Source organism: Gekko japonicus, unplaced genomic scaffold, assembly GCF_001447785.1.
Source record: "Gekko japonicus isolate JY-2015 unplaced genomic scaffold, Gekko_japonicus_V1.1 scaffold2432, whole genome shotgun sequence".
NCBI classification, from domain to species: domain Eukaryota; kingdom Metazoa; phylum Chordata; class Lepidosauria; order Squamata; family Gekkonidae; genus Gekko; species Gekko japonicus.
In genome coordinates this window covers 234622-249348 of record NW_015174345.1, presented here as the reverse complement: position 1 = coordinate 249348, position 14727 = coordinate 234622, and the positions used below count along the sequence as shown (strand labels likewise).

The 14727-nt window shown below is 45.1% G+C and overlaps 1 protein-coding gene across 1 annotated transcript in view; it reads right to left on the bottom strand.

The window, feature by feature from the left end:
• PITX3 (paired-like homeodomain 3) overlaps nt 1-5206 on the bottom strand; it is a 17724-nt gene extending 12518 nt beyond the window's left edge. The window contains exon 1 of the mRNA XM_015424298.1: nt 5098-5206. Within this exon, the coding sequence (XP_015279784.1) occupies nt 5098-5206 (109 nt within the window). The remainder of the gene's footprint in view (nt 1-5097) is intronic.
• Between the last annotated feature and the right edge of the window lie 9521 nt (nt 5207-14727).

The window sequence follows — 14727 nt, the reverse complement described above, 5'->3', positions numbered from 1 at the left end:
CCCAACCTTCGATGGGGTACCTTTGGTGCCAACGCCTGGGGTTCGGAGTCTGGGAGTGCACCTGGACTCCGCTCTAACGATGGAGGCCCAGGTGGCAGCCACTGTCAAGTCCGCCTTTTTCCATCTTCGGCGGGCTCAGCAGCTGGCCCCCTACCTGGACCGAGACGATCTGGCCACAGTGATCCATGTGACGGTCACCTCGAGGCTAGACCACTGCAACGCTCCCTACATGGGGCTGCCTTTGTCGCAAATCCGGAGGCTGCAACTGGTGCAGAATGCTGCGGCCAGGCTGTTAATGGGTCTCTCTAGAAGGGACCACATTCAGCCTGTGCTGAAAGCGCTGCACTGGTTGCCAATAGCGTACCGGATTCGCTTCAAAGTGCTGGTTCTTACCTATAAAGCCCTACATGGTCTGGGTCCAGCCTACCTGAGGGACCGCCTTTCCCCGTATGTTCCCCCAAGAGCACTACGGTCTGGGGCCCAAAATTTGTTAACTATTCCAGGCCCCAGAGACGCAAAACCGGTCGCTACGAGGGCCAGGGCCTTTTCGGCGGCGGCCCCTACCTGGTGGAACGAGCTCCCGGAGGAGATCCGGGCCCTGCGGGATTTGATGCAGTTCCGCAGGGCCTGCAAGACGGAGCTCTTCCACCAGGCTTTTGAGTAGGGGCCACCGCCGCCGCCCCCCCGCTATATTGCCATCGTGGGGGGGGGTGGAAGAGGCCCTAGGAAGGAACATCTGAACATCTTAACATCTGAACGCTGAAGCCACCGAATGTCTACTGGGAACTTCTTGGACTTGGTCCGTCATCTTTGGGCTTTTGAAGTTGAAAATCATTGAGCATTTTATTTGTATTGGGATTGGTTGTATAGTATGTTTTTAAATTTATAGGAATATTATGTTTTATTGTTGCAAGATTTCTTGCCTTGTAAGCCGCCCTGAGCCCTTCGGGGGAGGGCGGGGTATAAATTTGATAAATAAAATAAATAAATAATAAACATGTTCATTGCCCTCCTCTGGACATGTTCTAGCTTGTCAACATCCTTCTTAAATTGTGGTACTCAAAACTGAACACAATATTCTAGGTGAGGTCTAACCAGAGCAGAGTAAAGCGATACCACCACGTGGTGTGATCTGGACACTATACTTCTGATCAGGGGTTGTTTCGTACAAAAAGAGCTAGGGGAACTCATTAGCATAACTCATTAGCATATGCCACACCCCCTGACATCACCGGAAGTGTGTCATAAGGCCACACCCCCTGACATTACCAGAAGTGTGTCATAAGGCCACACACCCCGCCCCCAACGGTCCCGGCCGCCACCGCCAGCCTTGCTGCCCACTGCCGAGCCCCATGAGGGGCCCGGCGGTGGACCTGCAAGGCCGGCGGGAGTGCAAGGAAGCCCCGCGAAGGCCCTCCCTGGCCCCAGGCAGGCAGGGGTGGGGAGAGGCAGGGAGGAAGCAGCTTACCCTCCCTCTTCTCCTGCCTCCTCCTGGCTGAATGAGGGCTGGAAGCGGGGCGGCCGGAAGCAGGGGGTGGGGCTTCGTCATGTGCCCCGCCCCCCGTACCTCACCCAGGGGAACTGCGATCCCCCACGATCCCCCCCGAAATGACCTCTGCTTCTGATGATACAGCCAAAAATCTCATTTGCCTTTTTAGCTACGGCATCACACTGCTGACTCATTTTCAGTGTATGGTCTACTAAGACCCCTAGATCCTTCTTGCAAATACTACTGCCAAGACAGGTCTCACCCATCCTATAATTATGCATTTGATTTTTCCTACCTAAATGCAGAACTTTACATTTATCTCTTGTTGGAATTCATTAAAAAAAATTTAGCCCAGTTTTCCAGCCTGTCAAGGTCATCCTGTATCCTGACTGTCTTCTACTGTGTTTACTACCCCTCCCATTTAGTATCATCTGCAAATTTAATAAGCATTCCCTCTATTCTTTAATCCAAATAATTTATAAAGATGTTGAATAAAACAGGTCCCCAGACAGATGCCTGAAGCAATTCACTTGTCACTCATCTCCAAGAGGATGAGGAACTATTCACAAGCACTCTTTGCGTGCAATGTGTCAACCAGTTACAAATCCACCTAACAGTAACACGATCCAAACCACATTTTACCAACTTGTCAACAAGACTATTATGTGGAACCTTATCAAAAGCCTTACTGAAATAAAGATAAACTATGTCTACAGCATTCCCCTGATCCAGCAAGGCAATAACTCTCTCAAAAAAAGGAGATAGGGTTAGTCTGGCATGGCTTGTTCTTGAGAGACCCATGCTGGTTCTTAGTAATCACAGCCATCCTTTCTAAATGCTCAGACTGACTGACTGACGATTCGTTGTAAAATCTTCCCAGATATAGATGTCAAGCTGATGGGTCGGTAGTTACCCGGATCCTCCTTTCCCCCCTTTTTTGAAGATGGGGACAACATTTGCCCACCTCCAATCTTCTGGCACTGCACCTGTTTTCCAAGAATTCTCAAAAATAATGGGCAGAGGCTCAGAAATTACACCTGCGAGTTCTTTTAATATTGTTGGATGCAGCTCATCTGGCACCGAGGACTTAGTTTCATTTAAAGAAACTAGGTGTTTATGTACTACCCCATGCCGATCCTAGGCTGCAACTCCTTTCTCTCAACATGTGTTCTGGTTTTGCCATGTTGAGCACCGTTTCCCTCACAAGAGAAGACTGAGGAAAAGTAGGAATTGAGCAGTTCTGCCCTCTGTTCATTACCTGTTACAATTTCACGTTCCTGTCACTGGAATGGGCCTACCCTGTCCTTGCTCTCTATGTACCAGGTGATATTTACCCACATGCCGTGAAAAGCTTCAGTTGCCCATTACCACACACATTTAAGCTTCTATTAAAGGAACAGATCCCTTTTTATCAAGATTGTTGGTAACTTCACTTGGCTGGTATTTATAGAGGAGTTTCTATTGACTTTAGCTGCTCTGTCCCCAGAAGCAGAGCCATGGAAGCATGTTGCAGCTTTGGGGAAACTGTTTGTGGGGAGGTATGCATGAGGATCCAGAGCCTGGGGGATATATAGACACATGGGGGCTTTTCTTGCTTCCCAAAAGCTGATGTAGGAGAGGCACCAGGATTGGCCAGGCTCTGTAATCTAGGAAACACATGCTTGGCACCTCAATTACTTTAGTAAATTAAATTTAGTCCCTCCTGTAGGGCAGTTCAGATGTTCGCCGCTAGATCTAGAACTTTTTTAGTGTCTGCTTCAGTTAGACAGAATACCCTCTCTGAACTTGTTAGGAAGGCTTCCAACTTTGCTGACATTTTGCAAGTTGCACAGGATTATTCTGGAAGGGTTTTGACAGACCTAATTTTAATGACATATGTTTGTTAGTTTTGTAAAGTGTACTTTGAATTGTATGTTGTCTTTATTATCACTGTAACCCACCACGAGTCCCGGTTTCAGAGAAAAGTAGGTTAAAAATACGTTAGATGATGGAGGGTGTCGAAGCAGTTTTTTAATGTTCTCTTCCTACAGGCAGTGTTGAAAATGGGAACTTTTCCACCCGGGCCCCAGACTGGTGGTGGAACGTGCTCCCGCTAGAGAACAGGGCTCTGTAGGAGCCACTGGCATTCCAGCGGGGCCTGTAAAACAGAGTTTTTTTTCGGTTCCCGCCAGGCCTTCGGCGGCAGGCATCCAACAGAAGCTGGCCTCCCCTGCTGAAGTCCCACCACTTCTACCAGATCAAGAAGACCTCAGAGAGAGCTAGCAGCACCATTTTTAACTGTTTTTAATTATGTTATTAATGTTTCTATTCACTATGATGAGCTGAATAGCTTAAGAACTTACTTTGCGATCCACCCTGAGCCGCTTGCGGGGAGGGCAGAATATAAAATGACAGAAATAAATAAGTATATATTTTTTTAAAAAAAGGACAGATTGTTATGAAGGTGTCTCTAAGCTTACACCAAGGGTCCTTCCTTCAGTGCTGAGTAACAAACGTCTCATGCCAGCCCTGAGCTCAATGCTTTAACAAATTGTGTAATCTCTCCTCTCTGACAGCCACCAGGATACAAATCCCCAAAGCTAATAATGATCCTGTGTGCACTCATTTAGTAATGTTCCATGGAGTTCCCTGGGATTTCTGCACAAGTGAGTGAGTGCCAGATTGCAGCCTGAAAGATTGCAGCTTATGGTGGAACTCTTCAATTGCTGCCAAACCTTATGCTGGCACTCCAAACGTGACTGAACCGGCTCACTTCCCTTGGAGATAAGGGAGCAGAATGCACATCAGCGAACACGAACAAACACATGCAGATTAAGTTTTCCTCCTACGTTTTAAAGAAGGCTGAGTGCACTGAACTTCAGATCACCGATTTGAGTTACGGAGATGTCTAAGAGCTTCTTTCTAATATATAGCCTGCTTTTCTTTGTGGTTCAAAGCGGTTGATTGAGATAGACAACTTTAATTTGAACCTAAAAATCTATTAAAAGCATTATAGATTTTTAAAATGCTCCCGCAAGAAAAAGAATGTTAAAATTTACACCTGAATATTGATATATTGAATACATTTCTCCCATTCTGCTAAGGAACATGTCCTGTACACAAGATGTCTCCACAAAAAGCAGTGACAGGAAGCTTGGCAGGAAAGGACAGAGAAGAATTGGTCCCAATCACTAACCTTCTGGAAAACGTGGTGATAGGCTGCAGTCCCTGTCAAAAGTGACGCCTCTATAGCTTGGCCAGAGGTGGAAGGTTGCTCTAGGAATAGGGCAGTGGACATTTACGACTCAAAAGACCTGAGAAGTCCTTTTTGTTCAAAGTGTATTGTATGCATGTGTATCGTACTATATATAATGTGGTACACAACAGAAGTGTTTTTATCTAGGAAACAGATCCATACAGAGCACATATACTGAGACATACAGATGTTAAGACCCTCATCACACATCCAGACAGAATGTCTTTGAATGGTCATTGCGGCTAGTGCTGCCCCCTGCTTGCTCCCTCCGCCAGCAATGAGGTGCCAGTTTCCCATAGGTGCAAATGGAACACATTCATTTCCATCTGTCAGAACAGGGAAGCCAGGCCATGCATGAGGAGGAAGACCTTACCACTGTGTTCCTGCCCTTTGCAGCTGTGCTCATGGTGAGGCGTCCCAGCCTCGGAGAGGGAGAGAGCAGGGCTGTGAGCTTCAGAGTCAGCCAACAAGTTGAACTCCATCGGTCTGGGACAGGTGTTGGGGAAGAAGTGCTGTAGGGCAATATACAGAGAAGAGTGAGTGGCGGACATATGGAGAGGTGTTCGGAAGTCTCCCACTCAGTAGGGCTCATCTCTAAGTAAGTAACTAGGTTTCGCCTATGCCTATGCACACTGACTCCAAAGTAAATCCCACTGTAGTCAATAATTCCAAAACCAACGCCTGGATAATAGTGTCTACCAAAGTATCATGAAACAGTGAGCTAAGTTTTGAGTTCTTTTTGGTTGATCCTGATGACTTTTGCTTTTGGATTTTTTTTCTGTGAACCATGATGGATGCTTGTGGCCTGTGCTCTGTGTCGAGTATTAGTTTATTGTCTTAGCCATAGGCTATAACATAATACATCAGACTATAAAATGGAAATATAAACAATTAAAAAATATCAGTATACTCCTATACTCATACTTTACATTAAATACTAAACTCATTCTGATTTTTCTTGTTACTAAGGCAAATAACACCATTCTGCTAGAGATGTAGTGGTCAAGGTCCGAGAGTAAAAATTTGACCAGATCCAGATCGGAGACTCCATTACACTGCGGAATAATAGGGACAATGTACTTTAGCCTAAGGGCTTTATGCCATAGGCATCTCAGAATATAATGTGCAATATCATCAACTTCCCCCATACCACAAAGACAAAGTCTAAAGGGGGGGGGGCAGGGATACCAAAGAAACGTCCAGTCCTGAGCATTGAGGGCATGGATTGAAATCTTAAAGCTGTAAAAGCCGATCTTAATTCCAGCCTGGTTAACTTCTCTAAATACAGGGACCTGCAGTGATCCCCCTTAAAAAACTTGAATAATAGTGCCATAGACAACGTGCCATCACATCCTGAATCATAAGCCCATCCTTTTTGAACACCCATTCCTTCAGTTCCCGTGCTTGAGTTTTATTCCTTAATAGATTATCAGGAATTGAAAATTTCAATTGAATCAAGGCCAAATGGTCACCTAATCTCTTGGAGGCTTTCGGGTGCAAACTAAAACTTAAACGCCCCAGGGAATCCTGGGGTTGTTCTAAGCATTTTCTCCAATAGGATAGAATTCTGACATTGACTCTGGCATTCAACGAGGTAATTCCCAGTTCAGCCCTCATTAATGCCACTGGCGCACCCCCTTGGCAAGGCGAGAATCCGCCTCACAAAATAATGCTGTACTATTTCTAATGAGGACAATATCTATACTGTACTATCTATATCTATACTGTACTATCTATATCTGTACTGTACTGTATATCTATACCTGTACTATTTCTATCTATATCTGTACTATTTCTAATGAGGACAATATCCCCAGCCCCAGATCTCTGATCCATATAGCATGGCTGGCATTATCTTACTCCGATACAATTTAAGAACTGGGTCTACCATGCCTCCTCCCTTAGAAAAGCAGAACTTCAGTAGAGCCCTCAAATTCTTCATAGCAACAGCTTTTAATGATGTAAGGTGGGGCGCCAGGAGAGAGTTTCAGAAAAGGTTAAACCCAGATATTTATACGTGCTGCATTGTTTGATCTGGGTGCCAAAAATGCTCCAGGTAGATTTCTTTGGGCATTTCCTAAAAACCAGAACTTTTGACTTGGCCTAATTCATTCACAAGCCTTCCGCATTGCAGTACTCACCCAATTTATTCAGCAGTCTCCTCAAGCCAATCTTGGTTAAGGACAGAAGGATTGGATCCTTATGTTGTCCAATGGCTGGGGTCATATATTCACTACTAGATGATATTCATTTAACTAGCTATTATGTCATTTAAATACAAGTTGAACCAAGTGGGGGCTAACACGCAACCCTGCTTCACCCTTTCAGCACTTGGATGTCCTCGGTGAGTAAGCCTTCTCTCCCAACCTTAACCTTTACGTTGGTATCACAATGTGACTGGCTAATCAGATATACCAGCCACAGGTCAATGTTGATGTTCAAAAGCTTCTGCCATAATCTACCTCTGTCTAAAGAGTCAAAGGCCGAAGCCAGGTTGATAAAGCCTGCATATAGGGCTTTTGTGGGGCCTCTAATGGCCTCTGAAGCCAAGGTATATAGAGTTTGACGGTGTTCGATGGTAGAATGAACTTTTTTGAACCCTATTTGAAGGGGATGGATTAAATTATTATCAATAACATAATCCTCTAATTTATTTTTTAAATGCTTACTATATAGTTTAGAGGCAATTGGCAACAAACTAATTGGCCTATAATTGCCTGGCTCGTTCTGATCACCTAACCCATCACGATGATACTCGTGGTCCATCCCTTTGGCAGTTTGCCCATTCTGTCAATTAGGGTGAAAAGTTTCACTAACATCAGTAGCCACCAGTCAATATTTGTTTTAAAACACTCTGCCGGAATCAGATCATCGGCTGGAGATGTACTGCTGGGCAAAGATTCAATTAATGACCTCACTTCCGACTCAGTGACTGCAGGCCAAGGAGTTGTAATGGGTGAAGGGAGGTTAACCTGACTATTCCTACCCTTTCCACCAAAAACCTTTGAAAAATGCTCAAACCATGACTCAGCCTTGATACCAGGTTCCTTCCCCAAATTTCAACAACATCCAAGACCAATAGAATCAGGTGCCAAAATCTGCCCTCATTCCTACTATTTGCTGCCTCTTGGAGTTCCACCCATAAACGAGCAACGGATGCCTGCTTCTTTTTCTTTAGAAGATCTTTATACTGACTCCTTGCTCTACCCAGGATCCTAAATGATTCTGGATCCCTGACCCTTCTAGCTATTCTATTACATCTCATCAGATACCTTTTAAATTGTACACATTCCCTGTTTCGGGGGGCAGAAGTTGACTTAACAGAACTCCCCTTGAGGAACCCAGCTCGCCGTCCACCCAGCAATTTGAAAGCTTCGGCGAGTAGATAAAATGGGTACCACTCCTTAGAGAGGGTGGGCATACTTCACCCCTCCGGTGGGGGAGGTGTTAGCTGGCGAAACGGAATGTCCAGCTCATAAGCCTGGAAAGATCTCTTCGGCATTAAGAAGCCTGCGATGGACCAATCCGGCCAGGCGGTGGCAGTGCGGCACTGCGACTCAAAAGCAGTCCTGGAAAACACCAACGTCATCGAGCCAAGCCGAGTCAATGCCGTCTGGAACACGTCTGAGCCTACAGCTGAACAAAAAAATCCCCGTCGGCTGCAAACGTGTGCGACTTTAAAAAGATTTATATGTTGTCCTCCCTTATCCCCTATGAATCATTGTTAGTCCCTCGTCAATGTGTAACTGTAAATCGCTCAGAGCCAGCAGCTCTGCAGGATTGAGCGATTAATAAATTGAAAGATATTATTATTATTATTATTATTATTATTATTATTATTATTATTTTAAACATTTCACGATTTCCTCATAAATGGGGATCACCTTGGAATCCTCAATTTTTAAGTCCAAAAGTTCATGAGTAATTCCTTCATTAGAAAGAACCTCATGAACTAGTTTCTGAGTATTAGTCGACCATTTAGGCCTCCTATGTACTAAATCATCTCCTTTGGGATTATCAAATGTCCTAATTGTTTCTTCTGAGCAACCTAATACTACATGCAGTGGATTATGGTCACTATGTAGTGCATCTGTCACCTCAAAAGAGTGAATTTGTTCTAAAATATCCCATAAGAGAGCTACAAAGTCTATCCTACTTGCACCCTATGTAGAAATATATGTATAAATCCCCTTTGAAATATCCCATGCAGTACCATTCAATAAGGAGCTGCAGTGGCTCAAGTGGTTAAGACGCTGAACTGCAGACTGTGGAAGGTCGGTAGTTCAGCAGTTCGAGACCCGAGTGTGCCGCATGACGGAGTGAGCTCCTGTCTCTAGTTCCAGCTCCTGCCAACCTAGCAGTTCGAAAGCAAGAAATTGCAAGTAGATAAATAGGTACCACTTCGGTGGGAAGGTAACAGCGTTCCGTGCGCCTTGGTGTTTAGTCATGCCGGCCACATGACCACAGAAACGTCTTCAGACAGTGCTGGCTCTTCGGCTTGGAAACGGAGATGAGCACCGCAACCCTAGAGTCGGATTTGACTGGCTCTCGAGCAAGGGAAACCTTTACCTTTACCTTAAACATCACAGAGCACATACTTCCGGTGCTGGAGAGGGAGTGGGAGGATGCCTCCTCACTCTCGTGGAATTTTTAACTTTTAACTATTAACCTTTAACCTTATTTTATTTTACTTAATCTAGTATTATCTGGGCACCCACTTTCAGGAGGTGTCTTAAATTTGTGACTTCTTTTAAGCTTGGCGTTTTAGGTTTTGTATTTAGTGCACTGGTTCCTATTGCTTTTTAGCCCTCCTTTCAATGCTGTTGCTCTGCCACTCAGAAGGATTAAAGCCTTATGTTGAATTTGTTGCTACCGATAACAGACCATTAGCAGGTGGAGAAGACGTGGATCTGTCTCTGGGGGAGGACTATCAAAGCTCAATGAATCAGTTTGTCCTAATTGCCAGAACTGTGAGATGTAAGTGTCCAAGAAGTTGTTAATCAAGCTGAGCAAATAAGGCTTGAATTGGCGGAGTGGTTTAAACCCTATAAAAGGTTCAGATGTGATGTGGGAAGTTCCTCCCTAAGATCAACCATACTGTTGTCCAGCAGCTCAGTATCCCCTCCTTCTTCGCCACAGTCCACTAGAGGGGTAAAGCGGTAATGTGGAGACTACTAACCGCTTTACCCCTCTAGTGGACTGTGGCGAAGAAGGAGGGGATACTGAGCTGCTGGACAACAGTATGGTTGATCTTAGGGAGGAACTTCTAGCAACTCAGAGTAACATTCCAGGTGGAGAAGACATGGATCTGTCTCTGGGGGAGGACTATCAAAGCTCAATGAATCAGTTTGTCCTAATTGCCAGAACTGTGATATGTAAGTGTCCAAGAAGTTGTTAATCAAGCTGAGCAAATAAGGCTTGAATTGGCGGAGTGGTTTAAACCCTATAAAAGGTTCAGATGTGATGTGGGACCCAGTTCTCCGGTATTTATAACCCACAGCGGGAACAGCTTGGGCTAGTAAACAATTCCCCAGTGTCTGGTTACTCTCCCAGGAAAGTAAAGGAAGATACACAAGACATGCTGGTCTTCAAACCTAATTGCATCGCCCCGACAACCTGCAGTCACCTAGCGCCATGGGGCAGAGCCCCAAGATGGGCTAGTCCGAGTGGGATTAGGGAAGGACAAGTCTGCAATTGACCTTGCTCAGGTTGCTCAATTTAATTCATCCGATCAGATGCAAAAGGTTCTACTCACTTTTGATTCCCCAAGGATCCCTGTCCTAATACAAAGGAAGAAAAACAGATTCAATACCTGGGGAATATACCCTGTGAGAGTTTTTAAGAACTTGGTGGTAAGGCCCTTGGTGACAAAATGTGAGAGCCTGAAAATGCCACGCCAGGGTCCCATGGTGGAGGGGTTGATGGAGACAACAATTCCGCAAGGAGACTCTGCAACTCAGGAGGTACCTCAATCCCCTATAGAATGCTTGTCCTCGCAACAGGAGATAAAGGGAAGTGACTGCAACCCAGAACAAATGGAAGAACAGCCAATTGAATGTCACCTACCAAATTTTGCTGAAGAGGACTTTTTGGACTCAATTGGGGACCTGTCACTAAGTGAACAACTGACAGTGTATGAAAGAATAGGGAAACTGAGGAACCTTATTGGGGAGGGAGAATTGGGGGTGGGAACAACTGGGCAGGCTGAGTTTGAGGGCCATGAAGGATCTGAAGTACAACAGGGACCTGATGCCGCCACATCTGGGTCAGCTAACGTATGCACACAGCTGTCATCCTCCTGTAATTTGAAAGAGTCATTAGGGGGGTTGCAGAGTCAGTCTAACCCATCTTTTGGTAATGGATGTGTATTTGTAGACACAGTAGGGGAACTGGATTGGATTAGTACTGATCCATGATGTTTAAGGCTCCTTTCATGGAATATGGGGTGGGGGTGGGATAAACAATAGGATCCAGACTTTATAAGTTTTCTGGGCCACTCAGAGATTATACTGCTTCAGGAGACCTGGGCCCAGGACCCAACCACCCCTAGCCCGAAAGGCTATAGAGTGCATAATGCCTTTGCCACCAAGTTCCATGATAAAGGGAGGGGCAGTGGGGGGGGCTTGTAACGGCAATTAAGAGAGCCCTACAGATGGAGGTGGAGTTTATTCCCCATGATTGTGAGAATTTTGTGCTGGCTCTTTTGGTCAGAGGTCCCCCATGGGGAAGTCGTTTATGTTTAAATGTCTGCCTGCCCCCTAATGGTTTAAGAGAGATTAGTAACGAGATGTGTTGGCAAAAACTACTTGAATTATTAGAAAGATTAGTGACCCAACACCCAAAGGCCCACCTTACTTTGGGAGGTGATTTTCGTGCCAGGATAGGGTCTTTGGCCAGTGAATTTGAGGATGGGGGGGGGGCTAATGAGAACCTCCTTGGTGGTGGACGTATCCTCCAGGATCCGTTTATTAACAGAGCTGACGGAAGATTCCTGGAGCTTCTTTCAAAGCTAACTCCGTGTGCATTGGATGGTAAAAAGGCTAAGGCTCCCTCCTTCTGTGCTGCTTACCCTCATGGAAACATGCAATATCCTAGCGGATTTTAAAGTTTGCTGTGTTTAAAAAAAACCCTTATACATGTAGACCTATTCAAAAAATTTTGAGCTGAAAACCCTAGAAAATAAGAAACACAACACTGATTCTGGTAATCCACTGCTATTTTTTCTCTGAGAAGGAGCTCCTTCTCAGAGTATTTTTAAAGCTCTCTCATTAAGATGAAAGCAACTGCAATCACCTGAGGTGCGCGCACACTCTGGGGCGTCTAGGCAGTCTGCATGTACAAGAAATGCCATAGTGGAAGACATGTTTGCTTAGCCAGTGGCCCCTCATGCAGTGCTTTACACCCAAAGGGAAGTCCAGCTGCACCTCCTGCTGTGGCTGTGGCTTTTGGACTGCTGCTGGAATTAAGCAGAAGCACACGGCGCATTAATTCCTTGGATTAAGACTTGATGAAGATGTGTGCTACTTTGCTGCCTCAGTGTTTATTAAGCACCCTTCTTGAGGAAGCAGCAGATGGAATTTCTTTCAAATGTTTGTACATGATAATTTCCCCTTCTTTGACATCTCTTTGCATATGACTGCATCTGCCAAGTGGAATTTTCTCTCTTCCGGGGCTTGATCCTGTACAGCCCAGATTTAAAGACCTCCCTTTCACTAGCAAGGCAGCCCAGAATGGCCCCTTCTCTGCTCATTCCCGCAAAAGGGCACACGTGGCGCACTATCCTACCATACAGGGAAAGGGTCATCGGAATCATTCCGCCATTTCTCCTATGAAAGATGCCACTCATCTTCAAAACAAAAAACATAATCCATGTTCATTCAGAAATAAATTCCACTGATACAAGTGAAACCCATTTACAAGTGAGCACATTACAGAGTTAAGGCCTTGAAACTTCTGTTATTGAATGCAGGTCTGACGGGCAGTCTCTAGTTCTCCCCAAATACCAGACTCTGTCCTGTAACATCAGCAACCGCAAGGGCCAAAACTGCTTTGGAAATCGCACTATTATGAAGTGAATTTATTTTTCCAAAATTCACTCTTTTAGTTATAACTATTGATTCCTCTTATTCTCCTTTGCTTCTTTTTAAAATAGGGATTTCCCAGAAATCTATGTACCCTTTTGTAACTCCAGCCCTTTCAGTTTTACATAACACACTGCAGGGTGGCGCTAGACAGGAAGGTTTGGGAAGACACTGTCTGCCTCTGAGCATCTACAGAGTGAAATTTTGCAGATAGAGGGTGAAAAACTTAACCCAACAAAACTGAATCAAGTACCTGAAAGCTAAGTCAGAATGCAAAAGCATGGCCAAAATCTAAAATGAAACACATTAGGTCACTATTGTTTTTTCTTGGACACGTTATTTTTTCCTATATTATGAGGCTTGTGTTGGGCCCTGATATGCTTTTAAATGTCTTTGTAATAAATAGATGAATTTTTATGTACAACTCGTTCATATTGCATTTTAGATTTTGGCCCTGCTTTTGGTTTCTAACTTACCTTTTAGGTGATTGACGAAATTTTGCAGGTCCTCCCTTTCTGTCACCTCGCTTCAAATTACCCCTTGAGAAAAAAAAGAACTGATTAGAAACATACTCCAAATTCCTAAAAAGAGGAAAAGAAATTGATTGTTGGATTTCAGGGAGAGACTGGATAAAGGGGAATTGAGAGATTTTCTCTTAATGCTACTTGGAAAGTGTGTCCTGCTTATGGGGTTATGAAGCATCAAGCTTCCTTTGGAAAAGCGATGCAAGTTAAATTGTTTTTAAAATGATAGCTGGTTTCTTCAACAAAGACTGACTTTTAGAGCTACCAATCTGTGAAATGGACCAACTCCCACCCCCTTCTTCACTATCTCTTTTTTTGCTATCAAGAATGCACTGAAGTGCAGTACTTGGTCAAACACTGTGAACTTTATTTACACACACACACAAAACTAGTATAAGACAAAAACGTGAATATGACACAGAGAACGTTGCACACAGTTATCACCTACAGACTGGTTTTGCTGTGGCTTCCCAACTCACACATGTGATGTGGTTATGTGGTCATTATACACAGTTTTCCACAAATATGAGAGAAGTTTGACAATTTAAATATCTGACAGAGAGCTTGCATTGTAGTAGATCTGTAAAGTTCCCTTTCACATCCCTTTCCCTCTCACTCTACTATAAAGTGTTGTGCTTGCCATGAGTGATCCTTTGTACCACAGGTCTAGAATCTACTTTGAACACTGAGAAAACTGATTTCTGTAACATTCCAGTGGAGTAGCTCATTTTCTGATTCCTTGTCTGAATCTGTACTGTTGGTGTATCAGGCCAAGTCATCTGTGTCTTTTGGGAACTACTGGCTCCCTATGGAACAGCTCTCCATAAATTGCTGTCCCGGACTGTATATGACCAAGTAAAGAAAGGTTAGCAGCCTTCTGAGATTTAAGCCCAGGCCCTGGAGAAAAATGGGAGGGGGGAATCTAGGAACCAGCCCAAACATTTAGCTTGTATTAGCTTCCAAGGTGGCGACCCGCATGGAGCCTCAGAGCTGAGCTCCGCCGAGATGTAGCTGTTTAATATCTCTCACATTTTTCTCAACTCAAGTACAGAGCAGGTGGAAGTGGACTGAACCTACCAGGCTTTGGCGACTGGGGTGTGGAGGTGTTGTTGCTGTGGGGGTGGCTTGGAGGCTGACGTCCGGCTCAGCTTCGGATGCGTGAGGACGCAGAGGTGGCATTGTCTCCTCCTCCTTGGGTGTTTGCTCCTCCTTCGGCAGCTGTGGTGGGGCTCGCTGTGGTGGGGCTCGCCGTGGGAGCCTGCTACATGGTTGCAGTTGGGCCGGGGAGCTGAGTTGTGCCACCGCCCGCTGCCGCCCGCTGCTTGCCGCCCCCGCCTCGCACGGCCTGCCGCCCGCTGCTGACTGCAGTTGCCTGCTGCTTGTTACGGCTGGGCCACG